The sequence below is a fragment of the Phyllopteryx taeniolatus genome, unplaced genomic scaffold, assembly GCF_024500385.1.
Source record: "Phyllopteryx taeniolatus isolate TA_2022b unplaced genomic scaffold, UOR_Ptae_1.2 contig_34, whole genome shotgun sequence".
Lineage (NCBI taxonomy): Eukaryota > Metazoa > Chordata > Actinopteri > Syngnathiformes > Syngnathidae > Phyllopteryx > Phyllopteryx taeniolatus.
The window spans coordinates 234,086-258,952 of NW_026903272.1; the positions used below are offsets into that span (position 1 = coordinate 234,086).

Genomic DNA, 24,867 nt, shown 5'->3' on the forward strand with positions numbered 1-24,867 from the left:
CGCGTTCCAGCATTCCTTGTTTCCACGTCAAAGACATTGTCCCAGATGATCGCACTCCTCGCCTGAAGTCTCGGCGCCCTTTGCACAACGGTCGTTGCACGGGACTATTGTGCTCGAGGACTCTGCATCTTTTTGCACAATTTTCAAAAATAAATACATCAAAGGGATTCCTTCAGCCATTTGTATGTTTATTACGGTTTTCCTCGTCTTGTCAGACCATAACCTGTCTTTGGTTTAGAGCAGAGGCTGGAGTCTTCAAAGAGGACTGAGTTGCATCTTACGACATAAGGGTACCATTTGGGCACCAGGCCAGTCTGTTAGGGTGTGGGTATTTCACGGACACAGAGTGCCACCTTGTGGCCAGCAGAACACTCCAAATATGGTCGGTTCATGTCTCCAGTGGCAGGTGCAGGAGTAAGAGGGGGGGTCAGACATACACTAGTACATGTCAGTGACAACGAGGCTGACGTAATCCCTAACGACAACAATACAGCCCGACGAGGCCCCCCAAAAGTGTCCGCTCATTGCCGACCGTAGCCCGGCTAAACGGCCCCCGCTACGGTCCGCTCGCCGGAGGACGATGACGTCTTTTGTAAACAATGGCTGTCGTGAGCCGCTTCCTCCACCGACTCGACGCGTCCACGTTCCGGTTAAACCCAGGGGCGGGGCTAATTCAACCTTTATAAAGTGGGGGCTTTTTCGTCGTCCTGGCTTTGTAAGCAGCTGCTATGACCTTTTTTTTTTTTTTTTTGTCTTTTGCTTGAAACTCCCGAGCGCAGTGTGTCATCGTCGGCGGTCTGTTTCTTTAAATATTTTCTGCCGCAAAGGATTGTGGGTAATAGATCTCCTGGCCGCTGCCTCTTTTCTTTCGGCAGCCACACGCGCTTCCACGCGGCTGCGCAAAATTGTTCCTGAATTTGGACCGAACGTGCTGAATCCTCGTCGCAGTAAGTCCATCAATACCTTACTGGCCTAAAACATTATTCGTTCAATCTTCGTGTCCGGTTGGACTCGTCTCGTGCACGTTGAAAGCTTCTCGCCCTAGCTTAGCTTAGCTTCGTTTAGCTTCGCTTCGTTTAGCTTAGCTTCGTTGAGCTTAGCTTCGTTGAGCTTCGCTTCGTTGAGCTTCGCTTCGTTGAGCTTCGCTTCGTTTAGCTTCTCTTCGTTTAGCTTAGCTTCGTTTAGCTTCGCTTCGTTTAGCTTCGCTTCGTTTAGCTTAGCTTCGTTGAGCTTAGCTTCGTTGAGCTTAGCTTCGTTGAGCTTAGCTTCGTTTAGCTTCGCTTCGTTTAGCTTAGCTTCGTTTAGCTTAGCTTCGTTGAGCTTCGCTTCGTTGAGCTTCGCTTCGTTTAGCTTAGCTTCGTTTAACTTAGCTTCGTTGAGCTTCGCTTCGTTGAGCTTAACTTCGTTTAGCTTCGCTTCGTCTAGCTTAGCTTCGTCTAGCGTAGCTTCGTTGAGCTTCGCTTCGTCTAGCTTAGCTTCGTCTAGCGTAGCTTCGTTGAGCTTCGCTTCGTCTAGCTTAGCTTCGTTTAGCTTGCTAACAAAGAGACACGTTTTGGGATCACCATTTCGCTCAGCAGAGCATCCAGTACGAACAAGTCAATGGCAGAAAAACAACAACATGCTATCAGCTTTGTTCGTGTGAGATGCTGAAATCACATCCTGTAACCGCCATTTTATGAATCCATTTGTCGAATGTCTGTCATGTTCAAACGCAACTTTTCTCTCCCTCTGTCACAAATGAGCATAATTGCATGTTCCGCTTTTGGTGCTTTGCCATTGAAACTAATGTACCGTTTAACCCACAATGTCCAAATCTTAATCTTGATATCTTTGTTTCACATGTCTGATTTGCACTTGCTTTTTCTCATCCCTCCGACGTAGAGCGGAAAAGTGTTGCGATCGTCGTGTGAAAATGTGCGCGAGGGGGACGGCGGAGTACGACGAGGAACTTTGGGGCCCGAAAGAGGAGGAGGACCCACAGCTCGTGACCATCGGTGAGGGTAGGAACGTAGATCCACCGGTAAATCGAGAGCTTCGCCTTTCGGCGTAGCTCACGAGGATGTATTGAAACAGTATTTCTATATCACAGGAGGGGAGGGGTTCTGAAACCGAACCCCAGCGAAGGAGGGGGGGGGGGGGTGTTCAACATGTTCAAACTGTTCAACTTGATTGTTTTGAGCAAATAATCATTAACTTGGAATTTTATGGCTGCAACACGTTTGAAAAAAGACGGGCCAGGGTCATGCTTACCACTGTGTTACATCACCTTTTTTTTGAACAATACTCAATAAACGTTTGGGAACTGAGGACACGAATTGTTGAAGCTTTGTCGGTGGAATTCTTTCCAGTCTTGCTTGATGCACAACTTCAGCTGTTCAACAGTCTGGGGTCTTCCTTGTCGTATTTTACGCTAAATAATGCGCCACACATTTTCAATGGGAGACAGGCAGTCTAGAAGGTGCATCATAGAACAGTATGTAGACTTTTTTTTTTTTTTTTTTTGTCTCAGAATTTACTTGTCTTTTGAAACTTAAATTTAGAGGTGATGAGTCCAAATTTTCCATTTCCTGAGCAACTATTAAAGAATGTGTTTAACGTGTTTTCCCACTCAGTCCAAGTAATGATTATTTGCTAAAAACAGTTGATCAGTTTGAACATGAAATATCTTGCCTTTGTAGTCTATTCAATTAAATATAGGTTGAACATGAGTTGCAAATCATTGTATTCTGTTTTTTTATTTATCTTTAACACAACGTTCCAACTTCATTGGAATTGGGGTTGTAGTTGTTGCAAAACATAACGATGGCATTGGTTACGGGCGCATATCTGAGCTTCTGAACGTTCCAGTTAGCAACGCTTGGGGCCATTATACGCAAGTGGAAAGCCAATCTTCCCAACATAAATTTTCATCAATCCGGTCGGTGCTCCTCGCAAGATTTCTGACAAGAGTTGTGCAAAGAATAATCAGAAGAGTTGACCAAGAGCCAAGGACCACCTGTGGAGTGCTTCAAAAAGACCTGGAATTAGCAGGTACTGTTGTCACCAAAAACACTGTACCAACAGTGAAGTTCGGAGGTTGGATTGTGATGGTTTGGGGTTGCTTTTCAGCAAATGGGACTGGTAAACGTCACATTATTGAAGGAAGGATGAATGGGCAAATGTACCGCCGACACGCCTTCCCGTGAGGAAGCAGAGTCTGGGTTCTCCGAGGCGGGCTCTCCTATCTCTGGCGTTGAGGTCACCGAGGTGGTTGAAAAGTTCCTCGGTTGCAAGGCCCCGGGGGTGGATGAGATTCGCTCGGAGTTCCTAAAGCTTCTGGATGTTCTGGGGCTGTCCTGGTTGACACGCCTCTGCAACATCGCGTGGACATCGGGGACAGTGCCTCTGGATTGGCAGACTGGGGTGGTGGTCCCTCTTTTTAAGAAGGGGGACCAGAGGGTGTGTTCCAACTGCAGGGGGATCACACTCCTCAGCCTCCCTGGTAAGGTCTCTTCAGGGGTGCTGGAGAGGAGGGTCCGTCGGGAAGTCGAATCTCAGATTCAGGAGGAGCAGTGTGGTTTTCGTCCTCGCCGTGGAACAGTGGACCAGCACTACACCCTTGGCAGGGTCCTTGTGGGTGCATGGGAGTTCGCCCAACAGGTCTACATGTGTTTTGTGGAGTTGCAGAAGGTATTCAACCGTGTCCTTTGGGGAGTCCTGTGGGGGGTGCTTCGGGAGTATGGGGTACCGAACCCCCTGATACGGGCTGTTCGGTCCCTGTACGACCGGAGTCAGAATTTGGTCCGCATTGCCGGCAGTAAGCTGGACTCGTTTCCAGTGAGGGTTGGACTCCGCCAAGGCTGTCCTTTGGCACCGATTCTGCTCATAACTTTTATGGACAGAATTTCTTGGCGTAGAGGGGGTTCGGTTTGGTGGCCTCAGTATTCTGGGAACGCCTCGGGGATCCCCTCGGAAGAGCTAGAGAAAGTGGCTGGGGCGAGGGAAGTCTGGGCTTCCCCGCTGAGCCTGCTGCCCCCGCGACCCGACCTCGGATAAGCGGAAGACAACGGATGGATGGATGGACAAACAAAGCGAACTGTACAATGTGATGTAGTACATATTTACAAACTATGACATTCCATAAACGCACATGTTGAATAAAGGGTTCATAACAGGCTAAAAACTGTTGCAGAAATCATGTACAGTATCCCTCGCAAACTTATTTTGAACTGGATCTTTTTGGATTCACTTCCCTGCGGCTGAAATGATGTCGCATCAAAAAAACTCATACAGAAAAATGTGCAAATGCCGAACGTCCGACACCACAAAAACTCTCCGGAGTCATAACACTTTGCAACCAGACCAGCGTCAAAACAGACAAAGGAGGCTTTCCCACCGCAGGAACCTCCCTAGCAACCCTGGTAGCTTGACTTCCCCGTGTCCCCACCAAAAAAAAAAAACTTCCGTATTGGGATGAATGTAGTGGCTTTTTTTTTTGTGTGTTATTTTTTACTATTGTTACAGTGGGTACAGAAAGTATTCAGAACCCCTTAAATTTGCTAAAATCATTTGAAGTAAATTTTTTCCTCATTAATGTACACCCAGCACCCCATATTGAAAAAAGGGAATTGTTGACATTTTTGCAGATTTATTAAAAAAGAAAAACTGAAATATCACACAGCCATAAGTTTTCACACCTGGCTTTGGGGATCCTCCGCCATTCCTCCTTGCAGATCCTCTCCATTTCTGTCAGGTTGGATGGTGAACGTTGGTGGACCGCCATTTTCAGGTCTCTCCAGAGATGCTCAATTGGGTTTAAGTCAGGGCTCTGGCTGGGCCATTCAAGAACAGTCACAGAGTTGTTCTGAAGCCACCAAAATGTTTTTCCAATGTCTAGGCATTCAGGTGATTAAATTTTTTTTATGCATCTTATGGTTGTTCAACAGCTTTAGAGAACAAGCCTTTTATGTATTTTATTTATTTTTATTTTTTTTGCTGTGATGTCATGTAATATGTAACTTGTAACTACAGTTACCGTATATCACATTCTCTTCTTATTCTGCAGACATCGGTAAAGAGCTTCAACCTGAGCGGCGGGAGCCACAGCCCCCTCACATTAAAGAGGAAGAGGAGGATGAAGAGGTCCACCACATCAGAGAGGAAGAGGAACTGGAGACCACTCCCATTAAAAAAGAGGAGGAAGAAGAGCGCCCACACATCAAACAGGAAGAGGAGGAGGAGATCAGCAAGTTTTCGACTGATGTCCCTTTGAAGAGTGAAGGTGACGGTCAAAGAGAAGAGAGCAAAGGGGCGGAGCCTCCAAGCAGCAGCTCAAGTCAACACATGACAACAGAAGGCGATGGAGACCCCGATGCAGGATCACAACCAGATGGGCTCTTCGCTCCACTATCAGATGGTGATGGCATGATGTCACAATCTCCGAACACTGATGAAAATTATCATGATAAACAGTCTGAAGGTGATATGGAAATTCCCACTGACAACAAACAACGGAAATGTTCTCAGTTTGGGAAAACCTTTGCTGACAAGAAGGCTTTGAAGATAACACACACTGGAGAGAAACCTTTTGCCTGCTCATATTGCGGCCAAAGATTCACTCGGAAGCAAACCTTGAAAATACACACAAAAACACACACTGGCGAGAAACTTTTTTCCTGCTCATATTGTGGTCGAATATTCTCTGATAAGGGACAATTAAAGAGACACACAAGAAGACACACTGGTGAGAAACCTTTTTCCTGTTCAGTTTGCAGTAAAAGATTCACTCAGAAGGGAACCTTGAAAATACACACAAGAACGCATACTGGAGAGAAACCTTTTTCCTGCTCAGTTTGTGGCCAAAGATTCACTCAGAAGGGAGATTTGAAAATACACGCAAGAACCCACACTGGCGAGAAACCTTTTGTCTGCTCAGTTTGCGGTCAAAGATTCACTTATGAGGGCCAATTCAAAATACACACAAGAGCGCACACTGGAGAGAAACCTTTTTCCTGCTCAGTTTGTGGCCAGAGATTCTCACAGAGTAAAACCTTCAAAATACACACAAGAACCCACACTGGTGAGAAACCTTTTTCGTGCGCCGTTTGTAGTAAAAGATTTACTCAAAAGGGACAATTAAAAGTGCACTCAAGGACCCACACTGGTGAGAAACCTTTTTCCTGCTCAGTTTGTGGTCAAAGATTCTCTGTAAAGGGTAGCTTAAAAAGACACACAAGAACCCACACTGGCGAGAAACCTTTTTCCTGCTCGGTTTGCGGTAAAAGATTCACGAGGAAGGGAGATTTAAAAATACACACCAGAACGCACACTGGAGAGAAACCTTTTGCCTGCTCACTTTGCAGCAAAAGATTCACCAGGAAGGGAGATTTAAAAGTGCACGCAAGAACACACACTGGAGAGAAACCTTTCTCCTGCTCAGATTGCAGCCAAAGATTCTCTGATGAGGGACAATTAAAAACACTCAAGAACCCACACTGAACCGTTTTTTCCTGCTCACTTTGTGATCATAGGTTCCCTCGTAAGACACACGGGTGCTGGTGAGAATAGCAGTGATCAAAATCTTTTAATGACGATGGAAATGTTTCATAGCGAAAGTAATTACAATGTGAGCGACTTATAAAAATCTCCAGTCTTTTTTTGTTCGGCTTAGTGTTTTGTGTTCATTTTTTGTCTATCTTGTTGTCCTCTATCTGTCGATCTACACACGTGTGTGTGTGTGTGTAGATGGATAGATACACACACACACTGAAGGAGGAGTTGAGTGACGCCATGGAGAATGACTTCCGGGCAGCTTCGAGGAAATTCTGGTCCATCGTCCGGCGTCTCAGGAGAGGAAAGCAGTCCACCATCAACACTGTGTATAGTGGGGATGGGGCGCTGCTGACCTCGACTCGGGACGTTGTGAGTCGATGGGGAGAATACTTCGGAGACCTCCTCAATTCCACTGACACGTCTTCCCGTGAGGGAGCAGAGTCTGGGTTGTCTGAGGCGGGCTCTCCTATGTCGGTGGCAAGGCCCCGGGGGTGGATGAGAGTCACCCGGAGTTCCTAAAGGCTCTGGATGTTGTGTCCTGGTTGATATGCCTCTGCAACATCGCGTGGACATTGGGGACAGTGCCTCTGGATTGGCAGACTGGGGTGGTGGTCCCCCTTTTTAAGAAGGGGGACTGGAGGGTGTGTTCCAACTACAGGAGGATCACACTCCTCAGCCTCCCTGGTAAGGTCTATTCAGGGGTGCCGGAGAGGAGGGTCCGTCGGTAAGTCGAATCTCAGATTCAGGAGGAGCATTGTGGTTTTCGTCCTCGCCGTGGAACAGTGGACCAGCACTACACCCTTGGCAGGGTCCTCGAGGGTGCATGGGAGTTCGCCCAACCGGTCTACTTGTGTTTTGTGGAGTTGGAGAAGGTATTCAACCGTGTCCTTTGGGGAGTCCTGTGGGGGGTGCTTCGGGAGTATGGGGTACCGAACCCCGTGATCCGGGCTGTTCGGTCCCTGTACGACCGGAGTCAGACTTTTGGTCCCCATTGCTGGCAGTAAGTCAGACTCGTTTCCGGTGAGAGTTGGACTCCGCCAAAGCTACCCTTTGTCACAGACTCTGTTCGTAACCCCCCCCCCCCCCTGACCCGACCTCGGATAAGTGGTAGAAAATGCATGGATAAATATCAAATAAGTGAATGATTGACTGATATAAGACTGGAAAGAAACGGACCTTTGGTGCTAAATCAATAAAATAAGCTTCTTCAAACAGTGAGGCTGACTCAATTTGCTTGTCTCTGAAATCCAGTTCCCCCAATAAAAAGAATGGAAATGTCTTTAATCCACTGGAACCCCTCCAAAAACAAAATGCTCGCAACATAAAGCAAAAAACATGGCCGAAGGGCAAACAAAACCGCTAAGCTGGGGCCCTGTGGAGAATCGCAAGCAGAACGGCCTCTTCGCTCCGCGATCGGATAGCGACGACGTGATGTCACACACTCCTCACGCTGATGAAGACACACTCAGGAAAATTCACCGCTCCGGTGAGTAATTCGGGGGGGCTGGAGGGGGGGGGGGGAAACTGAGCGAATTTGCGAAAGTTGGTGAAAGAAAGTCCGGCGTAGCCTCCTTGATGGTTAGCAAGTCCCCCCTTGTGTAAGTGAGTCGTGTAATGTCTCCAAAGACAAACGAAAAACACAAAAACAAAAACAATACTAGAGAGCGCGTAACCGAGGCGACCACACTGGTTGGCGACCATCTTGGAAATTCATCCGCCATGCTCCACTGTTGGGACTGTATTGGACAGGTGTTGAGCAGTGCCTGGTTTTCTCCACACGTACCGTTTACAATGAAGGCCAAACAGTTCTATCTGGGTCTCATCAGACCAGACAATCTTATTTCTCACCATCTTGGGGTCCTTCAGGTGTTTTAAAATATTTTTTTTGAAGCCAACTCCATGCGGGTGTCTTGCACTGAGGAGAGGCTTCCGTCGGGCCACTCTGCCTTAAAGCCCCGACTGGTGGAGGGCGGCAGTGATGGTTGACGTTCTAGAACTTTCTCCCATCTCCTGACTGCATCTCCGGAGCTCAGCCACAGTGATCTTTGGGTTCTTCTTGACCTCTCTCACCAAGGCTCTTCTCCCCCAATTGCTCAGTTTGGCCGGACGGCCAGCTCTCGCAAGGGTTCTGGTCGTCCCAAACGTCTTCCATTTAAGGATGATGGAGGCCACTGTGCTCTTAAGAACCTTAAGTGCAGCAGACATTTTTTTTGGAACCTTGGCCAGATCTGTGCCATGCCACAATTCTGTCTCTGAGCTCTTCAGGGAGTTCCTTGGACCTCATGATTCTCATTTGCTCCGACAGGCACTGTGAGCTCTAAGGTCTTATATGGACCGGTGTGTGGCTTTCCGAACCAAGTCCAATCAGTATAATCCAACACAGCTGAAAAATAAAGAGATTATTATAACATCCATTTTGTGAGCCGTTTATGCTCACGAGGGTCGCAGGAGCGCTGAAACCTATCCCAGCTATCATGGGCAGGAGGCGGGGTACACCCTGAACCGGTTGCCGGCCAATCGCACATATTAAACCGTGTCGTAATCAATCATTGATTGATTCATTCTTCTGCCGTCCCGCTTCTCCTCACTGGCCTTTGGAGTCTGAAGCGCCCCCTTCAGGCCACAGGCATACGAAGAAATTCAACCAGCCCGAACGGGGTGATTACAGGGACACACCTCGTTTATTTGAGCTAACTCCTTTTATACACATCAGAAGGTTTCGTTAGGACTGTTTAGCAGAAGGTATCTCTGGCCTTGGGTATTATCAGAAATGGGGGAGTCATATTAAAACCATCATTCCTCAGTCATCTAAACTCCTACATAATTTCATGGCTAACAAAACTTAATCATGTATCACCCAAGTGTTTTGGAAACGGAACTTAATTGTTAGATAATGGAACATAGCTTCATGAGTAAGAAATAGAACAATCCAACAATCCCCCTGTTTACATAGTGGAACTACGTAACAGATCCTAAGCAGTACTACTCTATGTGGAAGGCTATAAGAGGATATAGAAACAACGTAGTCATGAGCTAAGCATTCTTCGTAAGGCAGCACTACTCTTGAGACGTGTCCACAAAGAAAAATCCTTCTCCGGCAGGGGATGAAGATGGGCGAATGATCCCGGCTGCCAGTGATTCTTCCACGTACTCCTTCATGGCCTTGTGTTCCGGCCCTGAAAGAGAGAACAACCTCCCTCGTGGGGGTGTGGTTCCAGGCAGCAGGTCAACAGCACAGTCATAAGGTCTGTGGGGTGGAAGGGATTTGGCCTTGGACTTGGAAAAAAACGTCTTTAATATCCTGGTAACAGGTGGGCACTTGTGATAAATCAGGATCCCCAGATGGGGTCCTTGACAGTCCCTCTAGATGAAAGTGGAGGGCAGCAAGCTGCTCACCCTGCGCTTGAAGGGCTTCGCGCACCGGCTCTGAGTCTGCTGGGTCCATGTTATGGCCAGTTCGTTCTGTCATGAACGGTTGGGACCCAAAAATGCACGACTCCAAACCAAATGGACAGTTTCCAAAAAGAGAGGTTTAATTGACTGGCATAGGTCGGCACACAGGCAGGCAATCCAAGAAAGGCAACAGTATCCAAAAACATGAGGCAAAGAGGCGAGGTCGATCAAGTCTTACTGTGAGTCTGTGACGTGGAAACAAGGAATGCTGGAAGGCGACGACAAGGTACAACGAACTGGCGACGAGAGGGAATGAGACACGAGGTTAAATACGAGGGGTAATTAGGGTGAACGAGGCACAGGTGGTGAAGATGCTCACAGGAGCAGGAGTGTGTGAAACGGGGGGGGAAGACAAAACCCGGAACACACACCCATGACAAAAAGAGTCGTGCCAACACCGTTGAAGCTTAACTCCTTTCTCATGACATGGTGTTAGAGATGAGGACGCCACGCAAACAGTAACAGGAGGAACGTCATTCACGACTGCGCATTTTCATCGAAGAGCACCGACGGCGGGAGAGACTAGTCTGCACGAGCTAGGTCTTCTTAGCTGTGAGCCTGTAATGATAGAACTGACAAGTGATCCAGAGCCTTCCACCATTACTACAGCATGTAGGGTCCCATTTTCCCTCCTTGCTATGGTAGAAAAGGACACAACGCGCATTCTTTACTTGGCAATCTTCACAGAACCCACAGTAGCTGCCTTCCATGTTAGCCAACTATAGACCCGTCTCTCTCATAGCCAAGATTGTCGGGAAAGTGTTTTTTTTAATCAACGTAGTGATTATTTAAACTAAAATGGACTTTTTGCAAAAAAACCAATCAGGTTTCCAAACTCATCTCAGTACAGGATCAGCTCTTGTCAAAGTGCTCAATGATATAAGGTTGAACACTGACTCAGGAATGGTTTGAATTCTTGTCTTGTTGGATCTCAGTGTGGGATTTGATTCAGTAGATCATAACATACTGCTGAACAGGTTGGAAACATTGGTCGGACTAAATGGAACAGTCCTTAAATGGTTCAGATCCTGCCTGGAGGAAGAGTTATTTTGTAACCATTGGAAGTGTTCAATCTCATCGAATGGCAATGTCCTATGGGGTCCCTCAAGGGTCAATTCTTGGACCCCTCCTGTTCAGCCTATATGCCATCCTTGGGTCAAATTCTTCAGAACTTTAATGTTGGCTATCATAGCTATCCAGATGACACACAGTTATATCTACCAGTGTCTCCAGATGGCTACAGTTCAATTGAGGTGTTGTGTCACTCTCTAAACTGGATGAACCAAAACTAGCATGCTACACATACATACAATACATACTAGCGGAGTGAAAAGAGGACGCAGACTTCCTGGAATGCCTAGAATTATGTTGTGCATAGTTGTGGTAATTATGTGTCAGTCGTTGGTGGTGATTCAAACTACGCAAATTTAAGGTAGTAACTGGAGGCGAGAAGAATCTGTAGAAATTTGATTTTTTTTCAATATGCTGGAGCAGTTTTTCTGTGCCACACGAAAGTTAGACTGGCTCTGTGGTTTTTTGTATTATGACGGATATTTGTTGAAATGTGCAGACTGATGGAACAAAGTTTGATATGGGAGAGACAGAAAAATTACAAATAAGACGGGACACTAGCTGTAAGAGAAACAAACAAAAAATAACAACTTATGACTACTATAGCGTTGCCTTGGAGTTTTTTTTTTATTTACTTTTTTACTTAAAAGGTTGCAGTTTGAAGAAACGATAAGCATTTTTATCACTCCACCAAACAAACTCCAAATGTTAACTTGGGCAATATAAAACTCAGCGTTTACTGTGGTGGGCGTGGCCAATGAGTTTGTATGTTTGTGTCAGAGTGTGTGTTGTTGTGTGTCATATATACACACCGAAGGGTGTCGAGACGACATGGATGACATAAAAGTCAAGTGGGACGAGGAATGATCCTCTGAGGAACGCCGCTGTGCAGAGGCCAACACCTGTGAAAAAGCTTGAAACAAATTTCAAGAAAATTTGAAGAAAATAAGAAAATCGTGAATGAGTTTGGTCTTCAGACGTCTGGATGTGAAACTAGATTGAGTGTGAATGGAAACATGCAGCGGGAACTACAACTTTCTGGTTGGGAGACCACATAAGCCACGCCGTCCCATAAAGATTGGCATCGTTTTCTTGTTGAAGCTGCTCTTGAGGTTCTTGTCGAGGAATCGACTGATGTGTGCCAGGAAACAGGAGACTCGTTTTCGGAAGCGGACCCAGAGTGACTGTGGAGGCTCGTAAGTTCTGCTTTCATGCTCCAATGTAAACACCACAACCCAAACTGCTGTCAAAAACATGGGATGAAAAAGATAAAATACGTTCTTATCGTCCATTTTCGATATCGCTGAGTTTGTTCCTGGTTCCATTTTGGAAGTGGGACCAGAGTGACAGTGGAGGCCTGTAAGTGAAAAAAATAGATATTTAAAACACAGTGTGTTTGTTTTTTTTTAACGAAAAGTTGAAACAGAAAGTGATCTGCTGCAGAGTTTTTGTGGATGAGCGTCACATTGTGTGAATGCCGACTCGTTGATGTTTGGACGCGGAGTCCGATTGAGTGTAGAACCTGGTGAGTAGAAACAGAGAAAATTCCACTTGTCGGCTCAATTGAATTGAACGTTGGACTTTTGTTGTCAAGATGTTCTGCTTGTGCAACAGGTCAGAAGATGTTGTCCAAATGTTACGTGTTTTGTGTAAAACTCCCACATGCTCAAAAGCAACACATCGAACGGTTCCTCGATGTGTATCCTTCAACAGCGCAAGCTTCTGGCCCAATTGTCACGATGCGTTTTCCCTGCTTAACGATAGAATGCGGTCGGTGTTTAGGGGAAGATTTTGAGCCGTCCTTCTACAAACTTGAGGCGGGCAACCTGAAGGCGTGCCTCGCCACGGGCTTCAGTCGACACAACGCCACGGAGAAGGCGGGAAAAGGACACATGTTCGAGGAGTCACACGCCGTGCGGATATCGGACGACTCGCTATACAACCGGGTGGCGCTGCTGTCAGCCGCACATAACGACACGTGCGAGGAAGGTGAGGAGCGCGGCCTCGGCCTCTTGTCGACTACGTGGAGTCATCGCCTCATGTCGCTTCCTGTCGTGCCGTGACAGGGGACCAGGGCGGTGCCAGGTTGGTATTGAACATGCGAGAGTCGCAGTCTGCCGGGCTGAGTTAAACGTGCATGTCGTTGGCAGACGAGAAGGAGAACCTCCTCTCCGTCACCGTCCTCGCCCTCCGCCTGGTTTTCGCCAAGACCCTCGCCATCAACTGTGTCATGACACTGCGCCTGTGGTTTGGCGCACCTGAGTAGCCAGTGCCACACCACCACCTTACTCCTCCTCCTGTGTTTCTGTTTGAACTTGGAGGTTTTCTTCATGTCAGTGAGCAATAAAATGTGTCATTAAATCAACAAAAATTCAATACAATTAGATTGTAAAAAGAGGTTGTTGCTGAATTACAACACACCACAATACAGATGAATTACGACAGAAAAGTCTATGGCTACAGTGGAAAATAACCTGATTACAACTGGGATTAAATTTAGAAGGAAAATTAAGTGACTATAAAAATTGATGCATTTGTGAAACTATTTAGATTCCTATATGCTTGCTTGATGGATGGACATCAGTCAGAATTCTTTGCCACTGTGTGTGGTGTCCCACAGGGGTCAATGCTGGGTCCAATGTTATTTAATGTACATAAAAGATATCAAACTCCTTGAAATGGATCCTTTTTGCAGGTGACACAAACATGAAAGTCTAGCAAAGGTCAATTTGAGATGAAATACTAATACACAAGCTTTGAACCACAGGAGAGCCAAAGTGGAAGTACTCGTTCATGTAGCGCAGGGGTGTCAAACTCATTTTTTGTCTCGGGCCGCATTGTAGTTATGATTTCCCTCAGAGGATAGAATAGTGAAATGTTTCATCACCAAAATCAGATTACCATTACACAATAAATTGAGGGATAACTCGTTTTGAAATCAGAAGACAAGGATGATAGTTTGTTCAAGTATTGTTTAAGTTACTGTAGAAGGAGGGTTTGGTAACAGAAAAATGCAATATCTCCCCATTATTGTTGATTATTATGACAATTTGGAATTTGGGTACAGTAGCTTTAGCAGGGACGGCCAGACTTCAGATGCCTCCGTCCGGGAGGCATCTAAATCAGATGCCCCAGCCACCTCATTTGGCTCCTCTCGATGTGGAGGAGCAGCGACTACTCTGAGATCCTGCATTCCGCTTGGCCAGCCTGCATTCCGCTTGGCCAGCCGGTACCCATCAGCTGCCTCAGGAGTCCCACAGGCCAAAAAGGCCCGATAGGACTCCTTCTTCAGCTTGACGGCATCCCTCACCGTTGGTATCCACCAACGGGTTCGGTTATTGCCGCCACGACAGGCACCGACCACCTTACGGCCACAGCTCCGGTCGGCCGCCTCAGCAATGGAGGCGGTCCACTCGTACTCGATGTCCCCCGCCTCCCTCGGAACTTGAGCAAAGTTCTGTCGGAGGAGCGAGTTGAAACAGGGGATTCTGCCAGAATGTTTGAGGCATTTTGCTAATATTTTCGTCACAACGGATATTTATATTTGTACAATATAAAAAGTTTAGTTGGATGCATGAGTAATCTAGTGTATGTATTCCTCAATCTATTTTTTTTTACCAGATGCCACTATCAAGAAAATAAAAAGTGCCATATCGCACAGCCCAACAGTCTTACTTTTTACCCCAAAGGTTTTGAGTTTTATCATGTCAGGTTAACAATCCGGAGGCCCGGTGGCCCTCACAGTTCTGAGGAGCGGGGTTCCATCCCCGGCCCCGCCTGTGTGGAGTTTGCATGTTCTCCCCGTGCCTGCGTGGGTTTTCTCCGGGCACTCCGGTTTCCTCCCGCATCCCAAAAACATGCATTGTTTTTGACAACTCTAAATTGCCCGTAGGTGTGAATTTGAGTGCGAATGGTTGTTTGTTTTTGTGCCCTGCGATTGGCTGGCAACCAGTTCAAGGTGTACCCCGCCTTGGCTGGCTGAACCCATGCGAGAAGCCACATCATAATTTCACTTGGAGCATCAGGTTTTCGTTGACTTGGAACTCTACTTGAGTAACTCGGTTAACATATTACGAAACTTGATATTCTTGTAACCTGTCATTCTTTAAATAAAACTGTCATTACATGATAGTAAAATAGATCACACAAGTGTCAAGACATGGTATTGAATACATTAAACAAAAATGTAATAAAAAGGAACAAGGTGTCAATATTTTGTCAGTTGGAATTATGCACAGGGGCTGATTGAAAGTGAGTAAACCAAAGCAAATACAAGCAAAGTAAACTGTGCAATGTGATATAGTTACATATTTACATTATGTGATATTCCATCAAAGCACAAGTTGAATACAAGCTATAAACAAATGCAGTGATCATGTACAGTCTCCCTCACAAACGTTTGAAAGAGTGATGTTGGGAGGAATGCGGTGAGGCTTTGTAAAATAATTTTTCTATGTTTGTTTGTATTTACAAACCCCCATCCAAAACATGAACGTGAACATATACAAAAAAATTTCCTCTGCATTTTACCCATCACATTTGTCGATACAGCAAACATACACACTTGTTCGTGGCACACGCTCGAGCAGAGGGTAACTTAAAGGTCAGATGTTATGAGGTCAGTTCAAATTCATATTTGCATTGTTTACATGTTATGTAATACATGCACGTAACAGCAAGTTTTCAACCATCCATCCATCCATCCATTTTCTGAGCCGCTTCTCCTCACTAGGGTCGCGGGCGTGCTGGAGCCTATCCCAGCTGTCATCGGGCAGGAGGCGGGGTACACCCTGAACTGGTTGCCAGCCAATCGCAGGGCACATAGAAACAAACAACCATCCGCACTCACATTCACACCTACGGGCAATTTAGAGTCTCCAAATAATGCATGTTTTTGGGATGTGGGAGGAAACCGGAGTGCCCGGAGAAAACCCACGCAGGCACGGGGAGAACATGCAAACTCCACACAGGCCGGTTCGGGGATTGAACCCGGGTCCTCACAACTGTGAGGCTGACGCTCTAACCAGTCGGCCACCGTTCCGCCTATCAAGAAACATTTAAAAATATTTTTCCTCTGACCTTTAAGTGCCCAGGGAGCAGTTCGGAGTATTGGTGTCTTGCTCAAGGACACCACAGCCGTGGGTCCGGGGAATGTTGGGGGTGGGTGGTTCTTGGTACTTCTTGGCCACGGTTGCCGAAATTATGTTTACAAGAGGCCACTGTCACAAAAGTGCCAAACCGGGAATATGCAGAGGTCTATTGTATTACCTTTATTGTTGCTTGTGTTTTTCCGAACTTTATTATTTTACCCTTTTTCATTGTGTTTACCTGCCCAATTTTATTATTTCCAACATATCAAACTCATCTTGCTTTCATATTAACCCTAATTATGAATATAAACAATTTTATACTTGAGACTATGTGAGTCCTGGGATGGACATGTCATGGAAACAATGAGTCCCTGGAACTCATCACGGAATACAGATGCAGTAATCCTGCGCAATGTCATTGTTCCTGCTACATGGCCCCGCAATATTGCATATAACAGGTGTTTACCCTATTTTTTATACTGTTTGTCCAATATTTTGTGTTATTCATTGCTCTTGTTCTCTCTCAGTATGTGAAATGTGTTTAGGCCTGTCCGAAGACGCAGGTTGATCGTACTTTATGCGCCACTGCTAATTTTTGTGCATCTGAGACGCGGTACACACATCAAACGAGATCCCTGCATAATACACAACATTAGTCCCAACATCTGAAAAGATTCCGCAAACGATGCGTGCTTGTCTTTTTGTATCTTGCAGACATCGCTGAAGATCTTCGTACTGAGGGGCAGGAGCCAGAGCCCCCTCTTATTAAAGAGGAAGTGAAGGACGAAGAGGTCCACCACATCAAAGAGGAAGAGGAGCCCATTTCAATTAAAAAAGAGGAGAAAGACCTGGGGTTTGTGTGTCCCAATGATCCGAGGAGCTAAGATGTCTGGGGCTTCACGCCCCTGGTAGGGTCACCCATGGCAAACAGGTCCTAGGCGAGGGACCAGACAAAGCACATCTCAAAGACCACTTATGACCAAGACAATATGGATTCATGTTTCCTTTGCCCGGACGCGGGTCCCCTGCACCCATGGGGCCCGGCCGGGCACAGCCCGAAAGGGTAATGTGGGTCCCCCTTCCCATGGGCTCACCACCTGTGGGAAGGGCCATATGGGTCGGGTGCAGTGCGAGCTGGGCGGTGGCCGAAGGCGGGGACCTTGGCAATCCAATCCCTGGCTACAGAAGCTGGCTCTCGGGACGTGGAATGTCACCTCTCTGGCAGGGAAGGAGCCCGAGCTGGTGTGTGAGGTCGAGAAGTTCCAACAAGATATAGTCGGACGCACAGCTTGGGCTCTGGTACCAGTCCTCTCGAGAGAGGTTGGACTCTCTGGAGTTCCCCACGGTGAGAGGCGCCGAGCAGGTGTGGGTATACTTATTGCTCCCCGGCTCGGCGCCTGTACGTTGGGGTTCACCCCGGTGGACGAGAGGGTAGCCTCCCTCCGCCTTTGGGTGGGGGGACGGGTCCTGACTGTTGTTTGTGCCTATGCACCAAACAGCAGTTCAGAGTACCCACCCTTTTTGAAGTCCTTGGAGGTGGTGCTGGAGAGCGCGCCCGCTGGGGACTCCATCGTTCTGCTGGGGGACTTTAATGCTCACGTGGGCAATGACAGTGAGACCTGGAAGGGCGTGATTGGGAGGAACGGCCCCCCGATCAGAACTCGAGCAGTGTTCTGTTATTGGACTTCTGTGCTCATCACGGCTTGTCCATAACGAACACCATGTTCAAGCATAACGGTGTCCACACTTGCACTTGGCACAAGGACACCCTCGGTCGCAGTTCGATGATCGACTTTGTGGTCGTATCATCGGACTTGCGACCGCATGTCTTGGACACTCGGGTGAAGAGAGGGGCGGAGCTGTCAACTGATCACCACCTGGTGGTGAGTTGGCTCCGATGGTGGGGGAAGATGCCGGTCCGACATGGTAGGCCCAAACGTATTTTGAGGGTCTGCTGGGAACGTCTGACGGAATCCCCTGTCAGAAGGAGTTTCAACTCCCACCTCCGACAGAACTTTGCTCATGTTCCGGGGGAGGCAGGGGACATCGAGTCAGAGTGGACCATGTATCGCACCTCCATTGCTGAGGTGGCCGACCGGAGCTGTGGCTGTAAGGTGGTTGGTGCCTGTTGTGGAGGCAATCCCCGAACCCGTTGGTGGACACCAACAGTGGGGGATGCCATCGAGCTGAAGAAGGAGTCCTATCGGGCCTTTTTGGCCTGTGGGACTCCTAAGGCAGCTGATGGGTACCGGCTGGCCAAGCGGAATGTAGCTTTGGTGGTCGCTGAAGCAAAAACTCGGGCACGGGAGGAGTTTGGTGAGGCCATGGAGAAAGACTTCCGGACGGCTTTGAGGAAATTCTGGTCCACCATCCGGCATCTCAGGAGGGGGAAGCAGTGCACCATCAACACTGTGTATAGTGGGGATGGGGCGCTGCTGACCTCGACTCTGGACGTTGTGAGCCGGTGGGGAGAATATTTCGAAGACCTCCTCAATTCCACCGACACGCCTTCCCATGAGGGAGCAGAGTCTGGGTTCTCTGAGGCGGGCTCTCCTATCTCTCGGGTTGAGGTCACCGAGGTGGTTAAAAACCTTATCGGTGGCAGGGCCCCGGGGTTGAATGAGATTCGCCCGGAGTTCCTCAAGGCTTTGGATGTTGTTGGGCTGTCCTGGTTAACACGCCTATGCAACATCGCGTGGACATCGGGGGCAGTGCCTCTGGATTGGCAGACAGGGGGATCATACTCCTCAGCCTCCCTGGTAAGGTCTATTCAGGGGTGCTGAAGAGGAGAGTCCATCGGGAAGTTGAATCTCAGATTCAGGAGGAGCAGTGTGGTTTTCGTCCTGGCCGTGGAACAGTGGACCAGCTCTACACTCTTAGCAGGGTCCTCGAGGGTGCATGTGTTTTGTGGACTTGGAGAAGGTGTTCAACTGTGTCCCTCGGGGTGTCCTGTGAGGGGTGCTTCGGGAGTATGGGGTACCGAACCTCCTGATACGGGGTGTTCGGTCCCGGTACGACCGGAGTCAGAGTTTGGTCCGCATATCCGGGAGTAAGTCAGACTCATTTCCGGTGAGGGTTGGACTGTCACCGATTCTGTTCATATCTTTTATGGACAGAATTTCTAGGCGCAGCCGAGGCGCAGAGGGGGTCCAGCTTAGTGGCCTCAGTATTGCATCACTGCTTTTTGCAGATGATGTGGCTCTGTTGGCTTCATCAAGCCGTGACCTCCAACTCTCACTGGAGCAGTTCGCAGCCGAGTGTGAAGCGGCTGGGATGAGAATCAGCACCTCCAAATCTGAGACCATGGTCCTCAGTCGGAAAAGCGTGGCAGGCTCTCTCCAGGTCGGGGATGAGATCCTGCCCCAAGTGGAGGAGTTCAAGTATCTTGTTCACGAGTGAGGGAAGAATGGAACGGGAGATTGACAGGCGGATCGGTGCAGCGTCTGCAGTGATGCGGACTTTGTATCGATCTGTTGTGGTAAAGAAGGAGCTAAGCCGGAAGGCGAAGCTCTCAATTTACCGGTCGATCTACGTTCCTACCCTCAACTATGGTCACGAGCTAAGGGTCGTGACTGAAAGAACAAGATCCCGGCTACAAGCTGCTGAAATGAGTTTCCTCCGCAGGGTGTCCGGGCTCTCCCTTAGAGATAGGGTGGGAAGCTCGGTCATCCGAGAGGATCTCAGAGTAGAGTCGCTGCTCCTCCACATCGAGAGGAGCCAGATGAGGTGGCTGGAGCATCTGATTCGGATAACTGCCGGACACCTCCCTGGTGAGGTGTTCTGGGCACGTCCCAATGGGAGGAGACCCCGGGGACGACCCAGGACACGCTGGAGAGACTACATCCTTCGGCTTGCCTGGGACCGCCTCGGGATTCCCCCGGAAGAGCTGGATGAAGTGGCTGGGGAGAGGGAAGTCTGGGCGTCCTTGCTAAAGCAACTGCCCCCGCGACATCGGATAAGCGGTAGAAAATGGATGGATGGATGGAGAAAGAACTGGACCCCCACATCAGACAGAAAAAGGAGGAGGATATCACCAAGTTTCCATCGACTGGTGTCCCTTTGAAGATTGAAGATGAAGGTCAGTAAGGAGAGCAGAGGGGCGGAGCCTCCAAGCAGCAGCTCAAGTCAACACATGACAACAGAAGCTGATGGAGACCACTGTGGAGGATCACAAGCAGACGGCCTATTAGGTCCACTATCAAATAGTGATGACATGACGTCGCACTCGACTCATGATGATGATGGACAGTCTGAAATTGTTATGACATTTCAGCCTGACAACAAACGATGGAAATGTTCTCAATGTGGGAAAACAAAAAAACAAAAATTGTACCGGCATTACCAGATAACTTGCAACCCTTTACTGCTCAGTGACTGTTTTTTTTTTGTCAATGTCTTTATGTCTCCAAAGTGTTCTCTGTCAATCAATCGACCGCCTGTTGTCGTACCAGAGCGGCTCCAACTACCGGAGACAAATTCCTCGGGTGTTTTTTGGACAAACTTGGCAAATAAAGAAGATTCTGATTCTGATTCTGAAGAGCACTTTTAAACAACACGTGAGAACACGTACAGGGGTAAAACCCTTTTCCTGCTCAGATTGTGGCCAAAGATTCTATATGAAGGGAAGCTTAAAAATACACACAAGAATGCACACTGGTGAGAAGCCTTTTTCCCTGCTCAGTTGTGGTCAAAGATTCACTCAGAAGGAAACCTTGAAAATCCACACAAGAACCCACACTGGTGAGAAACCTTTTTCCTGCTCAGTTTGTGGCCGAAGATTCACTCATAAGAGAACCTTGAAAATAGACATGAGAACGCACACTGGTGAGAAACCTTTTTCCTGCTCTGGTTAGCGCGTCTGCTTCACAGTTCTGAGTACCGGCGTTCAATCCCCGGCCCGGCCTGTGTGGAGTTTGCATGTTCTCCCCTTGCCTGCGTGGGTTTTCTCCAGGCACTCCGGTTTCCTCCCACATCCCAAAAACATGCATTAATTGGAGACTCTAAATTGCCCGCAGGTGTGAATGGGAGTGCGAATTGTTGTTTGTTTGCTTGTGCCCTGCGATTGGCTGGCAACCAGTTCAGGGTGAACCCCGCCTCCTGCCCGATGATAGCTGGGATAGGCTCCAGCACGCCCGTGACCCGAGTGAGGAGAAGTGGCTCGGAAAATGGATGGATGGATGGATATCCTTGACTTACACATGTTTTTCAAATCCACAAATATATCCGCGATTTACACGTGTTTTATATGTTTTGTTGTTTCCATTTATTATGTGAGGTGATTTTATTTTTTTTCCCGCCTGTGGTTCTGAGCCGCCGGTCCCCCGGGAGAACACCGGCTTCCGTAAGGCAGGAATGAAGGAAGACTTTGAGACACCGTGGCTTTTGGGGCAATTAGATTTCTTGAACAAGCCTTAATGTCACAGCAGCTGCTTACAAAAGCAAAAAAGACTCCCCAAAACTCCTGGACGCCAGTTCTTAAGGTTGAATTATCTGAGCGTGGAGTTAACGCAGCCGAACAGATGGTCCACTTATCTCGTAAAACACAAAACAGACTTCTTTGAAGACCCCAACCCCTGTTGTAAAACAAAGACAGGTTAGTGTCCGAAAAGACAAGGATGGCACTAATAAACGCACAAATGGCCGTGGGAATTCCATTAATGTAGAAATACAAAGAAAAGATGGTTGGCTTGCTAACTGCCCAAAACACTCTCAAAAGAACTCGGACTTCAGTAATGCTTAAATATCCTCCATTATGACTTATCATTTGTAAATATTCAATTCTGCTTGTGAGTTGGGTTCTTGGGCTGGTCTGTCAAAAACTGCATGTCCGCTTTGGGTTACTACAGCCATCACAGTTTCCGTAGTGTAGTGGGTACCACGTTCGCCTAACACGTGAAAGGTCTTCAGTTCAAGACTGGGTGGAAACCGCTTCTTGCATATCAGGGAGCTGTTGTACGTGGTTTGCTGGTGATGTTCTGCAGTGAAAGTTACCATAGATTAGTGGTGTGCATGTGCACATCATTTGTGAAAGGTTCCTGGTTCAAAACTTTGTATGAGCAAGTCCTGGTTAATATTATTATTATTTTTTTAATTAATCTGCCTTTAAAAACAGCTCCGACAAAAACCTTCTCCCCGTCGGGAATCAAATCTCGAGCTCCTGCTCGGACACCGTGAATAGTTCTGCCAGTGAAGTGGGAATCAGGATCGAGAGGCTGTGTGTGAAGATTCTCAACTTGTGTGTGTGTGTGTGTGTTTGTGTGTATTTTGACAACTGCGTTCCGTTTGTCTCAAAAATAAATGCGTGTGCCCGCTGATCTACAAATGCACCATCAACAATACACAAACAGAATTGAATATTTACAAATGATGAGTTATGATAAATGCACAGAGAACATAAAAATAAACATGTAAATTGCAGATATGTTTGCGGATTTGAAAAACACGCAGATATATTTGTGTCAAACATTTTGACATAAATCTCTCCCCATAGTTTTTCATGGCAGATAAAAAGAAAAAGAATTAACTAACAAGCCTTGTTTCCACCCAGTTTCAAACAAGTGACCTTTTGCGTGTGAGGCAAACATGATAAGCACGACACGATGGAAATTGCTGGTTTGCTTTGTCTAACCGCCCCAACAGTACTTTTGGGAGCTGCCAGCCAGCAACCCTGGAAAAAAAAACTGCATTTGACGTTTTGGACGGTAAATCGTGGAATAATCAATCATTGATTCATTCTTTCATCTTCCGTCCCGCTTCTCCTCACTCGCCTTGGAAAGGTCTGAGGCGCTCCCTTCAGGCCAGAGGGCATGCGAAGAAAATGCGGTTTTGGGCACATCCTCCGAGCGCACCGGCCCATGTGTCTAACCCTTCCCACCATCACCAACAGCTGCAGAAACGTGCGTACGCCAGCCATGAAGTTGGCGTGAGGCACCGCACGCTCATTTCACTTGATACATCTGAACTTTGCCGTGAAAAAGAAGGTACGCCACGTTTTTGTGCAGACGTTTTCTGGATTTGAGCGTACGCCATGTTTCAGAAGGAAAGCCACGCAAGTTTTTGTACATGAGGCCCCTGATGACTTGTTTCTCCTGGATGTGTAGATGGTAGTCGTGACTCTGGTTTTTTTTTGTCCTTGTTTCCTATTTTTTGTTTTAGGATTATTTTTTTTTAGATTATTGATACGACTATGATTTATGGTCCAAAACAGTGAAATGCACTTTTGTTTTGGTTTTTCCATCGGGTCACGTGAAACTTGCTGCCGGCTGGCAGCTCCCCTTAGCATGTGGTGGCGCAGTCCGCCTTCGGTCATAACTGCAGCAGCAGTTTCCATAGTGTAGTGGTTATCACGTTCGCCTTACACGCGAAAGGTCCTCGGTTTGAAACCGGGTGGAAACAGCTTATCTTTCGAGCTGCTGTCTGTAGTTTGCCGGCCCCGTTTTACGTCACAACAGACACAAAAGTATGATTTTTCCGGGACGACTTCTCAGATGTTCCAAATGTCAGCGATATGCACACAAGGGAGACAGAGTTGTCCAAAATGTGGAGGAGAACACAGGGTGACATTTGGGTGTGGATGCAAAGTAAGAAAGACGTAATCAGTCTGGTTAAAGTGGTCAATAAATTCAGTGAAGAGGGTCCAAAATAAAAAACAGAGTGAGAATATTGCCATGCCAACAGAAACTGTGATTCTCTGTATGGCGTACGTCATAAATTGTGTGGAAATTGCAGTAAAACAGAAAACAGAAAGGATTGAAATTAGTGTTAAGGCAGCAGAGAAGGATTTGGGACTGAAAGAAAACCTGTCATGCATGAGGCCTGCAAGGATGTGGCACAAAAATGGAGGTGGAACAGGAGCATCTGGGCAGAGGACCCAGATTGATCAAATATCATGCTAATAATATAATGGAACGCTAGAGGTTTATTAGCCAATAGGATTCACGAAAGAACTTGAAAAGAAACCTGATGTTATCTGTGTCCAGGAAACATGGCTTAAACCAGCATAAGATTTTGTAATTAATGGATATGAAAGTATTAGAAGAGTTAGAGTAGTGGAGGTGGACGAGCGATTTTTCTCAATCAAAATATACAATATAGAATTACAAAATTACAAAAGAAGGTTTAAAAATGATAAATTATAATAATCCGTGTATGAAGCTTCCACTTCAAATATTGGATGAACTGGTTATGTATATGACAGGTAGGATGGTATGGTGTGGGGATTTTAATGCGCATAGTACATTATGGGATGGCAATAATGATAAGAACGGAGTGGTAGTGGAGGAAATAATAGAGATAAAAACTTGGTGTGTTTGAATGTTGGGAGAGGAACAAAAATGAACATGAGGACAGGATCAGGAACAGCAATAGACCTGACAAACGTGTCAGGTCTATTGCTGTTCCTGATCTATTCTATATGAGTTGGCTGGTTTGTGTGAGTGGGATGGAATTAAGAGAACAACTGTAGGAAGTGACCATTATCCAGGTTTTAAACCTGACGCGATTCCTGCGTCACTCTCGGTTTAGCGTGATTTTATGTTTCAGCATTATAAATCAAGCTATTTGGTCTCGTAAAGGGTCACTTTTTCTACGTATAAAATTTAGGAGAAAGCGACGACAAACCTTTTATCTGTTTTGTAATCCGAAGGTTGCTACAGGAATTAGATGACTTCTCGAAAGCCAGAGGTCTTTTGTCGAACCCAAACACACACAAATGATACAGGTC

The 24,867-nt window shown here is 47.1% G+C and overlaps 1 protein-coding gene and 1 non-coding gene across 6 annotated transcripts; both read left to right on the plus strand.

The window, feature by feature from the left end:
• Positions 1 to 778: 778 nt before the first annotated feature.
• On the plus strand, positions 779 to 17,188 carry LOC133473669 (gastrula zinc finger protein XlCGF57.1-like). Of its 5 annotated transcripts, XM_061765267.1 has the most exons (6): positions 779 to 947; positions 1,882 to 2,000; positions 5,045 to 5,722; positions 12,838 to 13,044; positions 13,122 to 13,140; positions 13,206 to 15,817. In XM_061765267.1, exons 2-6 carry the CDS (start codon positions 1,913 to 1,915, stop codon positions 13,315 to 13,317), a joined length of 1,104 nt encoding a protein of 367 aa, XP_061621251.1. In that variant the 5' UTR covers positions 779 to 947; positions 1,882 to 1,912; the 3' UTR covers positions 13,318 to 15,817. The 5 variants fall into 5 exon arrangements, with proteins under 5 accessions (XP_061621251.1, XP_061621250.1, XP_061621253.1 ...); XM_061765266.1 differs by lacking the exons at positions 12,838 to 13,044; positions 13,122 to 13,140; positions 13,206 to 15,817 and adding an exon at positions 16,860 to 17,188 and having other exon boundaries at positions 780 to 947; positions 5,045 to 6,058; XM_061765269.1 differs by lacking the exons at positions 12,838 to 13,044; positions 13,122 to 13,140; positions 13,206 to 15,817 and adding an exon at positions 16,860 to 17,188 and having other exon boundaries at positions 781 to 947.
• A 6,279-nt stretch (positions 17,189 to 23,467) lies between these two features.
• trnav-uac (transfer RNA valine (anticodon UAC)) lies at positions 23,468 to 23,540 on the plus strand. Its single transcript has one exon. It is a non-coding gene; the product is annotated as a tRNA-Val (tRNA).
• The last annotated feature ends 1,327 nt before the right edge of the window (positions 23,541 to 24,867 follow it).